The sequence below is a fragment of the Stegodyphus dumicola genome, chromosome 6 (assembly GCF_044657685.1).
Source record: "Stegodyphus dumicola isolate Sdum_Otavi_A_Nest chromosome 6, ASM4465768v1".
Classification (NCBI taxonomy): domain Eukaryota; kingdom Metazoa; phylum Arthropoda; class Arachnida; order Araneae; family Eresidae; genus Stegodyphus; species Stegodyphus dumicola.
Window position 1 is genome coordinate 94,757,268 of NC_140773.1, and position 16,276 is coordinate 94,773,543.

General features: G+C 33.0%; 2 protein-coding genes across 3 annotated transcripts in view; one reads left to right on the plus strand and one right to left on the minus strand.

The window, feature by feature from the left end:
• Pgant7 (N-acetylgalactosaminyltransferase 7) overlaps window positions 1–15,340 on the minus strand; it is a 154,905-nt gene extending 139,565 nt beyond the window's left edge. For both annotated transcript variants that reach the window (XM_085818678.1, XM_085818677.1), the window contains exon 1: window positions 15,142–15,340. The gene's annotated coding sequence lies outside the window, so the exon portion shown is untranslated. The remainder of the gene's footprint in view (window positions 1–15,141) is intronic.
• A 569-nt stretch (window positions 15,341–15,909) lies between these two features.
• The window catches only part of LOC118198116 (uncharacterized), a 110,990-nt gene continuing 110,623 nt past the window's right edge, over window positions 15,910–16,276 (plus strand). Inside the window, exon 1 of the mRNA XM_085818680.1 lies at window positions 15,910–16,139. Within this exon, the coding sequence (XP_085674806.1) occupies window positions 16,126–16,139 (14 nt within the window). The 5' untranslated portion in view covers window positions 15,910–16,125. The remainder of the gene's footprint in view (window positions 16,140–16,276) is intronic.

Consider the following 16,276-nt stretch of genomic DNA (forward strand, 5'->3'; position numbering starts at 1 on the left):
AAGCAAATGATGGGCTATCATGTCCCACATATGCTAGAACAGTTAAAGATATGGAGATACTTGGTGACCAAAGAAGCATGTGGATACTTTGCTGGGCTTGTAATACTGATGACTGTAATCTCTGGTAAGGGTAGAAACAACATTTTATAACTGCTGAAAGTAGGGTTATGCAATTAGTTGCAGACTTCACCCATGCACTATCTTATCTCTGCTATTATTGTCCCCATGATATGAACCACAGAGGATTTGGGTATCTACAGTGCTGCATTGTTGAGCATTATGTCACTAAACAGTTGCAGCAGAACTGGACCTGCTTCCAGACTCTTGCTTTGTGATTGTCAGTGATAAAATAGTAGCGACACTCACCCCTGTATACATGACTCAGACCACAGTCAGGATTGCAGATGTTGGGAGGACATGGCCACCTTGTCACGTGAGGTGTCAAGCAGTCGTTGATACATTGAGAAATGCTGAAGAAAACATTAAATAAACAAAATTGCAGAAATATTTGCTCAAAAGGAAAATTGTCTGTTAATTGATTGGAACATTGTCATCGCAATGAAAATTCCTGTTACATCATCTTCATTTATTACCGCTTCTCCACATTTCTTTACAAAATCCAATAACTGGAAAATTTCACCTTTAGTTTGCAATGTCCGAAAACCTTCAAATTTATGGCTATCATCTTCATCATTCTTACCATGAAATATGGTAGGTGGCCATAAATTATGCCAAGCATTTTTTAACGTATCTGGAGACACATCCTCCCAATGCACATGCATTCACTTGTGGAACTTCTTAATATATGGCAACTTATTTTCCTTTTCAAAAGTCACATCATTCCTACTTTCAAATAATTTTAACAAAGTGCCTAAACCACATTTGATGTTTTATTATCGTTTTCAACAAACTGTGCCAGTATATAAATTCACATCTATCTTCAGAAATTTTGACTAAATTTTAATTTTTTGCAGCTATGCTTAGAAATACATCTACTTTAAGATGATGGTAAAAATTTTATAGCTTATAATTCAAAATTTTTTTCAAAAAATTTATAAAATTATTGAAAAATACAAGTTTTAAAAATAAATCATAAAAAATGCGCAGATTTTTTTTTTTTTTTTTGGAATGAATCTAAATTACGAAATGTGAAAGGAAGTATGAATTAAGTTAATGAAAAACGAGAGATGAATAAATATATACCTAATTCGGTAAAAGATTACAATTGGGTGCTCCTTGTTTTGTTGGCGATTCTTTTTTGATGCCAAGATTGGTGCCAGGAAGGCACAATTTCAAGATAACCGCTACACAAAATCAAAATAAGAAGTCAAAGAATTGCACAAACTCAGTGTCCATGTACACATCGATCTATTTTCACTTAAAAGAACATCAAAGAATAGCACAAACTAGACACTGTGCACTTCCTTAACTTTGTCCATGTACACACCAATCTATTTTCACTTAAAAAAAGTCAGGAAGCTAAAACTACCATGATAACCAGAAATGGGGTTTCATTGCCAAAAATTGAGCAATATTTGTTACTAATCCAAGGGGCACCCAATTCTACACTACAGCCCCAAATTCAATTAACACTGAGGAGCTAAAATTTTGAGAGCTAATTTTTTAAAAACTACTTGTGCGATTCTTACAAAATTTGCCAGTTTGTCATCATTTGCAGCTATAGAATCAAATTATGAAAAAAAATGTGCATGTTATTTCTGAAAAAGATTCGATTTTGTGTCAAAATACCTATACTAGAACAATGCTATATATAAATATAGCATATATGCTAACTATGCTATTAGCTATACATATGCTATATATAAAGCTATATATGTTAAATATGCTATTAGCTATATATCCTAAATTGCGCTTTCGAGACATGAAAAACACAAGTTCGTCAATCTGCCCAGTAGAACGGGAGATATAGAACTGTCCTTTTTTTTTTTTTTTTGGCAGTATACATACATAAAGTGCTATAAAAGGGTTTATGCATATTCATTAATGTGCTAGAATGACATTGTGTTGCCATGCTATGTGAAGGTTTCAACAATTTTCTTGTCGTGCAAGACTGAAACCGTATTATGAGAGGGATACCTGTACAAAGCATTCAGTGTAAGCAAACATGAAGGCCAAGATCCAGGATTAAAAATATACATATCCCACAAGATTAAAAATATATTCACTGCATGCAAAACGTGCAATGCACACATTACTGATTTCTGCCACCAAATAATACACTTAAAGCAGGTCAAGGTGCAGTTATCCTTTCTTTTTTGGCTGAGGAATGTTAAATACTTGCATGGTAATATATCTAAGGTAGGAGTCTTCAACCTTTCTCGCCCGAGGGCCACATCAATAAATTCGCAAAGAGCCGCGGGCCACATGCCTGTCAAAAAATAGCGTAGTCAGAAATTTTATATGAAAAAGGGAGGTTTGTTTTCCAAGACTATAATTGATTCTAAGCAAAGAGATGGTGTTACACATTTGCATATATATACATAAATTGGTTCAAAAAATGTCAAATGGAAGTCGAATTAAAATCTTTTACAACATTTTTAACTATGAAAAAAAAAGTATAAAGATGATTGTACGGAACGATGTTACAAAATGCATTTACAATTAAAAAAAAAAAAAAAACTTATATTACTGGTGGGAGAGGGCAATTACTTTAGTTTCCACGTGAAATTCGACATTGTTTTTGCTTGATTAAAGCTTCAATATCCGGTTTAATTTGTGTTGTTGCATTTCATAAATTTTCTTCCAAATGTCTGTCTGTGAGCCATTTTCTTGTTTTTGATCTTAGGATTTTCATTTTACTAAAAAGTTGTTCACATATGTACTGCCAAAGTTAGAAAACATGAAGAGTGCATTTTTATGAATTCCTAGATACTTGTCTTCAGTCACGTACTTCGAATCAAAATCAATTAATGTAGGATTTTCAAGAAACTTGTTCTTTACTGCAGAGTCACACTATAAATCTATAAATTCTAATTGAAGTTCAGGTGGAACACTTCCAACGTGTACTGAAAATGGCAACATTCTCATGAACATTTCATTTTCATGAAAATCGAAAAATCTATTTTTGAATTCTTCTTTCAACTTTGAAATGCATTGTACATAATTATTTGAATTCCATGTTGTAGAGTTCTTCATCAATTGTGGAAATGAGTGGAATTCTTATTTAGCAACTGACTTTCCCACAAGACTAATTTTGTCTCAAAACCTTTGACAAAGTAATAAAGATTATGAACAAGTAGATCTTTTCCTAGTAAGTGGTAGTTCAATTTATTGAGAGGACCTGTAATATCGACAAGAAATGTAAAGTCTCTCAAATATTTCTCATCACTCAGCTTGTGAATAGATTTCTCTTTAGATTCCACGAGCTGTTGTCTTCAAAGGAAATAGTTGCCGAAGCATCTTTCCTTGACTCAACGAAAGTACCTCCGTGTTAACACAACGTCACCATATTCAGCTTCCAAATCACTCAAGAACTGTTGATATTGCTTGTGTTTAAGTCCTTTAGACCGAATGAAATTAACCACTTTTAGAACAGAGATAAGGAATGAACGGTACTTACGTATACGTATTAATGCAACGGTGCATACGTATTAATGCAACCAGGCCGAAATTTGCATAAATCGCCAAATTTGGCGACCCTACGTGTTATACGTAGTTTTTCGTAAAGAAATTATTTTTCTTACTGGTTAGATTGAATGCCCTGAAATACTTTAACTATGGGTATTTGGGATCTGCCTGCGAGTGAAAAAGATGCTGTTTAATTGTTGCAGGGATATGGAATTATACCAAACGAACGTACTTGTAAAAATCATCTTTACTCATACCGTCATCATCTTGACTCATACCTTATCGAATTTATATGGTGCCAAGCTCAAGCTGTTAACGGCAAAGACGGTTTTCAATCAGCGCTAAAAGCAATAGCCAAAAGATTTCCACCGAAAAATAATTCTGCAACTTATTCAAATTCGAAACCGGAAGGGTTTAATTGCTATTTTATATTTTAAAACAAAATAATATAAAAAACTGTATTAAAAATTATCTGTAATTAATAAATGTACATTTTGTTTCTATTCATACTTTTTTACTCAAACTTACAAATCGCGCCAACCTGGTTGCAATAATACGTAAGTACCGAATGAACTTTTGATGGAACTGAGATTTTATGCGTAGTCAAATTTAAAATTTTTCAAATTACAAAAAGTGAAATTTTTGAAAAACTCATCATTTTTAGGAAGTTTTATCTCAAATAATATCAGGCATGTCAATAAAATGTTTTAAATATCAAGAATAAGAGAAAGTAATTTTTATGACAAAAAACTGACAAGGCAATTTTTCTTGAAATCAAAATTTTTTTTAATTCTTCAATTTTTCTTCAAATTGAAATGTGGGGCCACTAAATTGCCTTCAGCAGGCCACTCATGGTCCATGGGCCACTGGTTGAAGACCCCTAATCTAAGGGATTGTAATGTGCAATTAATGCCAAAAGTCCTGGTAACATTTTTAAAATATCACCATTATGCACAAAAGAGCACCTCATCATGCTACTAAGGTCATAAAACCAGCAGCTAAAAGCATTTCAATGAGAGATATCTTGTCACATATTTTCCCATCTTCAGTCCACTGAATATGTTCCTAAAAGGATGAAATTTTCAGGTGGACAAAGGAAATTATACTGGGTTTTTTTAAGCAGCAGACAACAAACTTGGACAGAAAATCATCTATTTAACTTGGTTCATCAATGAAACAGGTGCCTGCTGCCCCTAGCGATTTCTTCAAAACTGTTATATATTTTAGTTCTTTTTTCAAACAATAGCTGAAATTATAAAATTCCCTTCTGCAAATGATCATACAGAATGTATGATCATACAGAAAATATGTATTATAATTACCAGGATTGCAAACTTGCAAAGATGTAACTAATAGGTAACTTTCTTCATAGCATATTACATTCCAAGATTGGGAATATTCTAAGATTTGAAATTTGTGCAACCTCTCAAATATTAACAATGATATGTGGATGGCTTTGATGATCTTTGACAATAACATCTGGAAATTACTGAAACAGGTTTCCTCACACAATACTGAAGCAAGCTACTATATTCTATTAAATATCATTTTTATAACTACTGCTAGATAAATATTTTGCCTACAGTCACTAAACTTGTACTTATAAATGAATATTATTACTGTGCTGTTTCAATCGAGCAAACATGCAGTAATTGGAATTTTAGTATTATTTCATAAGCTAAGACAAGTCAAAATGTGTGCTTGCAAGCCAAAGTTAAGCAACTTTACATTATGAAGAGATCCAAATATTGTGATTTAACACATTTTGATCTAGAGGCATTTTCTGTGCAAGTTTTTGAGAAATGAACGAAGATGGATTTTTACAATTTGGATTTTTACAATACAGAATTTGCCATTAATTATTTCAATGAAAGAAATTACTGAAAGTGAAAGAATTTGCTAAAATTATCATGATTAAACTTCTAAATGCAGATGCATTTTGCAAGTACCGCATTTGACGGCATATAAGACACACTTTTTCCCCTAAATTTGGTCTCAAAAAAGTTACCTGCGTCTTATATGTGAAGGTAATTGCATTCAATAATTGTTTATTTGGCTTTTACGAAATGTGAGAACTAAAAGAAACCACATTATTGAAACTTTTTTTTCCTTGTGTGTGGCCGTCTAAATAAGGGTGTGTCTTATATGCCGTCAAATACGGTATTATTAGACTACCATTACTATTTCAGGCTATATTTCACACCTGCTTTTCTTTCAAGTAATAATGAAAATAAGAATTTGAAAATAACAGAACCAAATGATTGATCAGGAAATCACAATTGTAATTTGAGAGAAGGGGATTTAAACTACCATTATTATTAAAAGAATACCTTTAATTATTCTAGAATTTTCAGTATTCTCTAGGTCAAAACAGTTGTGGGGGGGAACTCTTCAAGAGCTTCCAAAAAAGAAGATACACATTTAAAATCTTTAACGCAATGGGAAAGTTGGACTCATATTTTTTTTTTTTTTTTTTAAATCTTTGCTTCTTACTTGTCAAATATCTACCACAAAAAAATAAATAAATAAATAAATTCTGAAATTAATGAAAAAATTAATGAAAAATCCTATGCAAAAAATAATTTCAAAGCATATCTTTTAAGAAACCGCTTAATTTATTTTCAGATAAACCAATATAAGAATTTAATAATAATTTATAATCAGTACACCAGTTGTTTTTCATTTGAATACTACTACCATTATACTGAGCTATAAATCAAATATGACTTCTTGTTTACACTATTCTATTGTTGCGTGCGCACATGTTCGCTATGAATTGAATGCACAAGTCTGATGGAAAAAATGAACAAAATTTATTATTATCACAACAAATAAAACAAAATTCTTAAATTTCCTCAGATATTCGTACAGAATTAAAATATCTCACAGTAGTTATCTTTTAACTACTAAAACGTTCAACAGAACTTAATTCAAAACAGCTAGAGAAAGCTAATCGCAAATTCACTACAATCAACAAGAGCAGTTTTCTAAACAAACCCTTAAAACAACAACTAATCGAATTGAGTTTTTCTCCTTTTTATTTAAAAAAATCACGCGTGAGATTGTTCTGGCACTTTCTCAAAATCGAAAAGAGATATTTATTTATTAAATGTTAAATGCACGTGCTCTTGTATTTTTAATTTTCCAGTTTAGCTTTTTTTTTTTTTTTTTTTTTTCAATATTCGTCACAGGCTGCACACCGCAATGGGAATAAAAGAATTTTATTTATAATTCTACTAACATTAACATTTAAATACCAAATCCGTAACACTATTTATTCAAAATTAAAGTCCAGTAATTATTAAATTTTGCAGTGGTACACAGATTTGAAGCCTTTAGATGCCCTAACTACTTTTTCAAAGATTTCATTTAAATGATAATATACTTTAATAATATTTCAAAATTTTTCATTTTATAACACATTATACACAAAAAAAAAAAAAAGAAACACAGAACAAATGATGCAGCTTTCAAAGTTGAAATACCTTTTGAATCAAGTTTTAATGTTAAAGATTATGTTTTGTGAATTATCAACTGTAAATATTATTTTGGTATTTATGTATTATCCGATTAACAGTGAATGAAACAGTAATCAGGCAGCACAACCTAGTGCCAATTGTGGATAAGTGTGACAAAAAGAAAAAAAAAAAAAAAAAAACTCACGGTTAGAGTAGACTGAAGGGTACCTCTTGTATTATCACGAAGTTGTTTCACTTATCGCCAAGTTTTTTGTTTCATTTATGATAACCTGAGTAGTTGAATGTTCCACAAATATCATTTTACCTAGAACTGGATGCTCCTTTGACTTTATAAGTGAAAATATATTGATGTGTAGATGGACCTCATGGTAGTGCGCAATACCAAGTTTGTGCAATTCAATGATGTTAAGTGAAAATAGGTCAACATATACAGTCAAAAGTCGTTAATCCAGACACCCATAATTCGGAATGATCTATAATCCGGACCTCAAAGTTACAAACTTTTTGCGCATGCACGTTTAATGTATAGCGGATGGTATAAGCTAAGCTAAAATTATCTATTTCAGTTAATGTTGCAAATTGCGTTGTTCCTTAATCTTCGAATTGGATTCGGCTTATTGACTGTTAGAGCAATTTTATAAAAGTAAGCTTGAACTTTCGATTATGTCAAATAGAATTTCCGATGCTGGAGCTGCCAAAGGATCTACAAAGCGAAAGTATGTTTCGATGTCCATCAAACAAAAAGTGGAATTGCTGCAAAAAATGGATAAAGGCATATCCTTTGTTTCTCTAACCATTCCAAATTCTGTTTATCAATTTCACGCTGCACTGCAGGGCGGGGGGACGTCGCGGCACGCAATGAACTGGAAGTTGATCTGTCAGCACTATCCATATCTTCAGAGCAGATGTTTTTATTTTATTTGGCTTTTAATTCCTTACTATATGTTGTATTTCATCTCGATGTACTCCGTCTTTGATATGATTTAATCAAATTTCTCGTCATTATAATTCACTTCTGATAGTGAAGAAAGTGACTGAGAGGTTATTGAAAAGGAAAAAATTTCGATTGAAAAATTAGTCGGTATTCTCGACACAGCAGTTATAGGATTTGAACAGCGGAACTTTGTAACTGAACAAGAAATTATGTCTGTTTCTAGAATTAAAGAGAAAGTATTATCACATAAAACGAAGCAACTTAAACAACTTACATTGAAAGAAATGTTTAATAAAGTAAACAAATAATTATTAAGCTTTTTTTTTTTTGTAAATTTTGATACCCTTTAGATCATAATTGTTCTTTATTTCATAAATTACGGTTTCATATTTTTAATTTTATAATTTCTGCATGCCATCTTACCAGATTTAAACTGATGATCTATAATCCGGAATCGTTGAAGTCCCGACGAGTCCAGATTAAAGACTTTTGACTGTACGTGGATAAAGTCAAGGGAGTGTGCAATGCCTAGTTTGTGCAATCCTGTGATTTTTTTAAAAGTGAAAATAGGTCAATGTGTACAAAGAATTGCACAAATTCAGTATCCATGTACCGCCAATTTTCGCCAAGCGGTACCTATAAATATACTTTTACCAAAACTCATTATAATACCTGTGCTCGCAGGTATTTTGAAGCAGTTTTTATTTATTTTATTTATTTTTTATTTTTTTTTTTTAGAAATGAGGATATAAATGAACTGTTATTATTGTACTTTTTGCACCTTGAAAAAAAATTTTACACTTCGGGACTTGTCTTCTACAAAACAGCAAGCAGTGGAATATTTTAAAAGTCATGGGATCTTAAACTGAAAAAAAAAAAAAAAAAAAAAAAGTCTGTGCATTAATGGGCAAGATATGGTTAAATAAATAAATATGGCTGACAAAACAGTAATATTTTGAAAGAATTATCTAACTCATTATAATACCTGTGCTTTCTTTTGAAGCAGTATTTATTTTTTATTTATTTATTTATTTTTAGAAATAGGATATAAATGAACTGTTATTATTGTACTTTTTGCACCTTGAAAAAACAATTTTACACTTCCGGACTTGCCTTCTACAAAACAGCAAGCAGTGGAATATTTTAAAAGTTTTGGGATCTTAAACTGAAAAAAAAAAGTCTGTGCATTAATGGGCAAGATATGGTTAAATAAATAAATATGGCTGACAAAACAGTAATATATTGAAAGAATTATCTCCAGAGTTCTAAACAGAACTTTCAGTAAAATTGGAGGGCCTAACAAAACAACAGAAATTGACAAAAGCCTTTTTATAAAGCAGAAAAACAGAATGGTTCGAACACTGATTGTTCATTAAATACACAGGCATGAGTTTTTCGTCACAATTCCACAGGAACACTGGCACAACATTCATAACTGGTGATATAATACATAAGTATCTTATTTTTTTTATTAACCCTTTCACAACAAAAGGTGCAAACACACATGCACTGCTAGTGCCAGCTGTTTCTTTTGCGACCGTTCCTCTAGGATCGACGAGTTTTTTGCTACTAAGTCTAAATTAACAAAATTACAGAAAGATGTTGTTTGACAATGTTCTGTACAGTATATATGTGGCAGATGCTTTATATATTGTTACGAATTTGGTATTTAAAAAGCTAATGTTAGTTCAATTATAAATTAAATGGTTTTATTTCTCGCGCAGTGGAACGCGTGACGAATATTAAAAGAAAGCTAAGCCGGAAAATTGAAAATGCAAGAGCGCGTGCATTAAATAAATAAATATCTCTTATTTCGAGAAAGTACTGGAAAATTCTAGCGCATGATTTTAAAATCTTATAAAAGGAGGAAAACATCTCAGTTCATAGTAGTTGCTTAGTTTGTTGTTGTTTAGAAAACTGCTGTTGTTGATTATAGCGAATTCGCGGATTAGCGTTCTTTAGCTGTTTTGAATTACGTTCTATTGTACATTTGAGTAGTTAAAAGATAACTACTGTGAGATATTGTAATACTGCATGATAATTTGAGAAAATTTAAGCATTTTTGTTGTGATAATACTAAATTTTTGTTCATTTTTCATCAGACTTGTGCATTCATTTCATAACGAACCCGTACGCTCGCAACAATTTTTGGTGTCAGAAGTGGAATATTGAATGCCAATCACAAGAGCGATGGAAGAACAGTTAAAACAATTCATGGTAGCCTTTGCTACATTTAAAGAAGAAATGAAAGTGTTAAAGAAGAAATGAAGTTGGGCCAGGAATCCGTTAGAGGAGAAATGAAATTGGGCCAGGAATCCATTAAGGAGGAAATGAAAGTAGGTCAAGAGTAATTGAAGAGAGAAATTACTTGCATAATAGAAAACAAATTCCAAGCTATGGAAGGAAGAATGGACACAGTTGAAGACAATGTTGGAGAAATTCAAGAAAGAGTTTCTGCGGTAGAGCAACAAATTGAAAAAAGAGTTTCTGCCGTCCAACAACAAATTGAGGAAAGGGTTTCTGCTGCTGTTGCAAAGGAAGTTGACACTTTAAAGAAGAGCATAGCGATAGAAGGAAGCAATTCTGAGGGTTTTAAATTCTTATCGATGCCTGCTCGTCCATCTCTGAAGTTATCCACATATGATGGGAAGACATCCTGGCAAGTGTATAAAACACAATTTTCTATCGTTGCGGACGCGAATGGATGGGACTCCCAAGCTAAGGCCTGTCATCTTGCTGCTTCTCTGAGAGCAGACGCAGCGGATATCCTGCAGACGCTTCCCGAAAATCAAAGGCTAGATTTCGAAGCTCTGTCCGGCGCCTTGGAGCTGCGCTTCGGCGAGAAGTGTTTGAAAGACTACAACAGGCTTCAACTAAAATCCCGTCAGCAGAAGCCCACCGAAACACTTCAGGAGCTCGCCACGGATGTTGAAAGGCTGTCACATCACGCCTTTTCGGAGTGCCCGACAGAAACAAGAGAAATCCTGTCGCTGCAATATTTCATCGACGGCATCTGGGATCCTGAAATACAGAAAGCTCTTCGGATGGCAGATGTAAAGGACAAAAAAAGCGCTCTGTTGTACGCCATGAAGTTCGAGGCAGCCCAGCAAGCAACTAGTAGAGATTGCTACCCAGTTAGAGCTGTGCGAGTCCATGAGCCAGTGGATCAACTGATGGCTCATTTAGATGATTTAGCCAGACAAGTCGGCGCTTTGATACGGAGTAGGAGCGAGAAGAAAGTGGCTCTAAGGTGTTGGAGATGTGGTAGTGAAGGTCACCTAAGACGGAATTGCAGAACACCCCAGGGTACGGAATATAAAGCAGATGATTTTACCAGACAAGTCAGTGGCTTGAGACGGAACAGAAGTGAAAAGAAACTAATTCTAAAGTGCTGGAACTGCGGAGTTGAAGGCCACATACGAAGAAACTGCAAAACACCCCGAGGTACGGAAAATAAGACCATTTCCCAGCAACGACGCAGTAAACAAATTAGTGACCATATCGAGGAACGAATGTTGCCAGATAATGAAAAACCTTGTTTTAAAGCACTTAAAATTTATACAGTGAGTGGCAACAGTAACGGACTGTCCATTAATGGGAATATTGATGGAGTTCCTTGCAATATGATCATTGACACAGGAGCTAATGTTACCATCATTAGGAAAGATTTAGCTGAACAGTTTAAAGATAAACTTATTTGGACGCCATCCTGTGTTACCCTTCAGACTGCGTCTGGTGACAAGATCCACATAAGTGGAAAGTTAAACGTAAATATCACGTTTGGAAGTGCCGCCTACCATCACACGGCATATGTGGCGGATATTACAGATCCATGCATACTCGGATTGGACTTTTAAAGGAAATACAATTTTTCCTTAGATTTCAAAAACAATAAGCTGCTTTCAGCATCTGATGGTATGACTATCCATCCTCAAAAGGGATCCTCGCCTGGAAATGTCGACGCCTTGTCCGACAGATCGAGCTCGGGAAGCTGCCAAAATCATACGAGGGTCGAAAAGAAACGCAAGACTACCAGCTATTCTCCATCCCAGAAGCTCTTCGGTCGAGACCTTCGTCTGCCTTGTGACCGCCTGTTTAGTCGCTCTACGGATGCGCCTTCATCGCCTGAGGAACACATCCAAGATGCCCAGGCCCGGTCTGAGGGGATGCACCGTTCTGCACGAAAGCGAGTCAACTTGGCGACGGAGAAAATGAAGACCAGATGCGACACAAGAGCTACTAGACATAGATCCAACAAAGGAGACAAGGTGTGGTCATGGAACCCGATTCAACGAAAATGACTGAGTCTTAAATTACAGTCACCTTCGGACGGTCCATATACAGTGCTGAACACGAATGACGTCGTGGTTCGGATCCGTGAGTCTTCGAACTCTTACGACAGGTTAGCTCATTACTATGGCCATAGTACGTAATGTAAATAATTGTAAATAGTATTAAGACCATGGTCCTTTATGTTTTTAAATGTGTATTTGATTTGATTTGTATTTAGTATTTTATTTGCATTTAGTATTTGTTTTGTATTTAGTATTTGATAGCATTTGATTTGTTTAAGTTAGTTATTGCATTTATTGTTCATGTTGTTTGATATTGTAATGTAATGTTTATGTCTCAGTTGCATTTATGCCACAGTTGTAAGTTTAGCTTCCTGTCCAGGGATTGTACTGCACGGGACGTGCAGTCCTTGGGAAGGTGGCAGTGTTACGAATTTGGTATTTAAAAAGCTAATGTTAGTTCAATTATAAATTAAATGGTTTTATTTCTCGCGCAGTGGAACGCGTGACGAATATTAAAAGAAAGCTAAGCCGGAAAATTGAAAATGCAAGAGCGCGTGCATTAAATAAATAAATATCTCTTTTTTATTTCGAGAAAGTACTGGAAAATTCTAGCGCATGATTTTAAAATCTTATAAAAGGAGGAAAACATCTCAGTTCGTAGTAGTTGCTTAGTTTGTTGTTGTTTAGAAAACTGCTGTTGTTGATTATAGCGAATTCGCGGATTAGCGTTCTTTAGCTGTTTTGAATTACGTTCTATTGTACATTTGAGTAGTTAAAAGATAACTACTGTGAGATATTGTAATACTGCATGATAATTTGAGAATTTAAGCATTTTTATTGCGATAATAATAAATTTTTGTTCATTTTTCATCAGATTTGTGCATTCATTTCATAACGAACCCCTACGCACGCAACAATATATACAGTACAAAGTCCGCAATCTGAAGGTCTGGTCCATTATCCGGAATGATCTATAATCCAGACCTCAAAGCCACACTTCTTTTTTTATGCTTTACACATGCGCATTATGCATTTACGCATGTGCGTTTAATGTATAACGGACAGTATAAGCTACACTAAAATTATCTTTACTGATTCTAAGGCATTTCAGTTAATGTTGCAGATTGCGCTGTTCTTTAATCTTCAAATTGGATCTGACTTATTATTTTTTTGCAGACTGTTAGAGTAACCTTATAAAAATTAAGTTTGAACTTTTGATTATGTCAAAAAGAGTTTCCAATTCTGAAACTGGCAAAGGATCACAAAGCGAAAGCATGTTTCGATGTACCGCTTCCGATACTGAAGAAAGTAACAGAGATTATTGAAAACGAAAAAATTTCAATTGACAATTTAGTCGGTATTCTTGACACAGCAATTACAGGACTTGAACAGTGGAACTGAACAAGAAATTATGTCTGTTTATAGAATTAAAGAGAAAGTATTAGCACAAAAATTGAAGCAATTTAAACAACTTGCATTGAAAGAAATGTTTAATAAAGTAAACAAATAATCATTAAGCTTTTTTTTTTTGTAAATTTTGATACCCTTTAGATCATAATTGCTCTTTATTTCATAAATTACGGTTTCATATTTTTAATTGTATAATTTCTGCATGCCAGCTTACCAGATCTATAATCTGAAAAAACTCCTAATCCGGAATCGCCGAAGTCCCGACGAGTCTGGATTACGGACTATATACGCATATATTACATTCTTCATAGAATTACAAAAATTACATTTTTGCTTAAATGTTTTTAATGTTGAACATTAAATTCTTGGTTAGAGTAGATTGAAGGGTGCCCCTTGTATTATTGCGAAGTTATTGTTTCATTTATGGTAACCTGAGTAGTCGAATGTTATAGAAACCCTATTATGATGTAATCCGGTTGTGCGATTGCTGTAAATTTTCAATGATGGGAAAAAGATTTGTAAGGGCTTGTGGTGCGTGTTAGTAAGAAAGTACATTGCTTGTTTTATGGTTTAGACAGTAGGATGGCTGAATATGGTAAAATTAATTTTAAGTTTCTGTATGATTTGGAATGAAAGGGGAAATGTGCATTAATGAGTGCTGGTGTGTAAATGAAGGTTTACTTATGCCTCATAAATATTTTCAGCAGATGCTGAGTATGCAGTCAGAAGTTTAAATGTTAATACATGTTTAACATAATTTTAAAAACCTTCAAAATAAGAAAAATATACTACGGATTTTGCCATTTGTTTACAAAGTTTCAAATATGTATCTTCAGTGTCATAAATGTTACAGATCAGAACAAAATATTCCAAAGATCAGCCGATATTCATATTATCTAAGTTGACTCGCAATAATTATAGTAAGGGCACATTTTTAATGTCTTAATAATTCAAGGAAAAACTGTTAAAATAAATGAATAATTAAAACAAATAATTTCCCAATTTAAAGTGCATATTGAAATTTTTTGAAGAGGTTCCAAATGCTCGAAATACCGGAAATATTTACATTATTGAATAGTAATTACCTGAAATGTGACATATGCACTTAATAATATACTTTTTTGAGATATTTTTAAATTTAACAATCTTTTATCGGGATATGACATAAATGTTCGTCTAACATTCAACTCATCGAATGATAATCGAATTCTGCTCTCCAAACATGGCTTGTGGAACATTTTTCAGATCTGCTTTTCTTTATACATGTTAAATTTTAAAGACTGGTTGAAAAGGCTTTTAAAATTTGGGAAAAACACACTGCACTAAATACAGAAAATGCAGGTTCATAACTTCACTTTAATGCAAAGAACTCTCAGAGTGACAGATGGGAAGTTTTAAACCTATTTAGCAAAAAATTTTGTAGCATTTTACTTACAGATTTTGAAATTTATCACAGATTTTCCTGGTTATTATGCACCATACCTAAAATGTAAACGGCTAGTTCTTTTTTTAAGTCACGAGCGATTATTGCAAAATTAACGAAAGCTTTATTACTAAACATAAACTAAAAAAGAACAACGATATGTGCAAACACTGGTTTAAGGAATGAACTTTTTTTTTTTTTTTTTTTTTTTTTTTTTGGCCAGCCGTTGCGAAACGATACGGCTACAGCGAAAAATGAAATGTCATATTTTAGGAAAGAGTACGAAACTATTTTTAAAAGACATTTCTAGGAGCTCAAAAAGAACATGCAAAAGATCCTCTAAAAATTAAAACTTCTTAATTAAATTAAAAACACATCAAAATTCGTGAGTTTTCGATGAATTTAATATGCTTTCAATAAATATTATAAAATTTTGAAGACTTATAGGGAATTAGAAGACTAAATGAAATATGAATAATTAACACGCAGGCTTTTTTTTTTTAAACTAGAATAGATTATTGTTTGATAGATTTGTTTCATAAAAGTATAAAATATGAACCCTAAAAACAGAAATAAAAAAACAGTAATAAATCCTGCTGCCTTTTATGGTTTGGATACCTACACAATTTACGTATGACTTTAAAAAGTGAAACAGCATTCAAAATTTATCCTATTTCTCTGTAGAAGGAATAATGTTTATTAAGTTTTAAATTGTAAAGGAATAAGAAGAAAGGTAAAACTGCGATAGTTTTAAATTTATTAATAAAGCAATTCGGGTAATGCTTTCATAAAAATAGTAAATCTTTTAACGTTTGAACGCGCATGCAAATCGTGGGAGTTTCTGTGATTTCATTTTATATTTTGGAACTGATTTCAGAACATAAGTGCTACTTCAATTACTTATAAACTGCATACCTTTAACCGTGTATATGATGTCAGTGTCAAACATAAACAGATCGCATCTGCCTTGAATTTATGTTGCAATAATGGATTCGAATGTTTATAATCCAGTAAGCGGGCACTTGTAAATTTCACTAATTCTTAAGTATGAATATTTGTACCAGATGTTAAGTTTAAATGCTGATTTTTCAATCAGTTATACTAGGAATATGATTAGTACAAGTGAAAACAAGAAAAAGGAAATTCT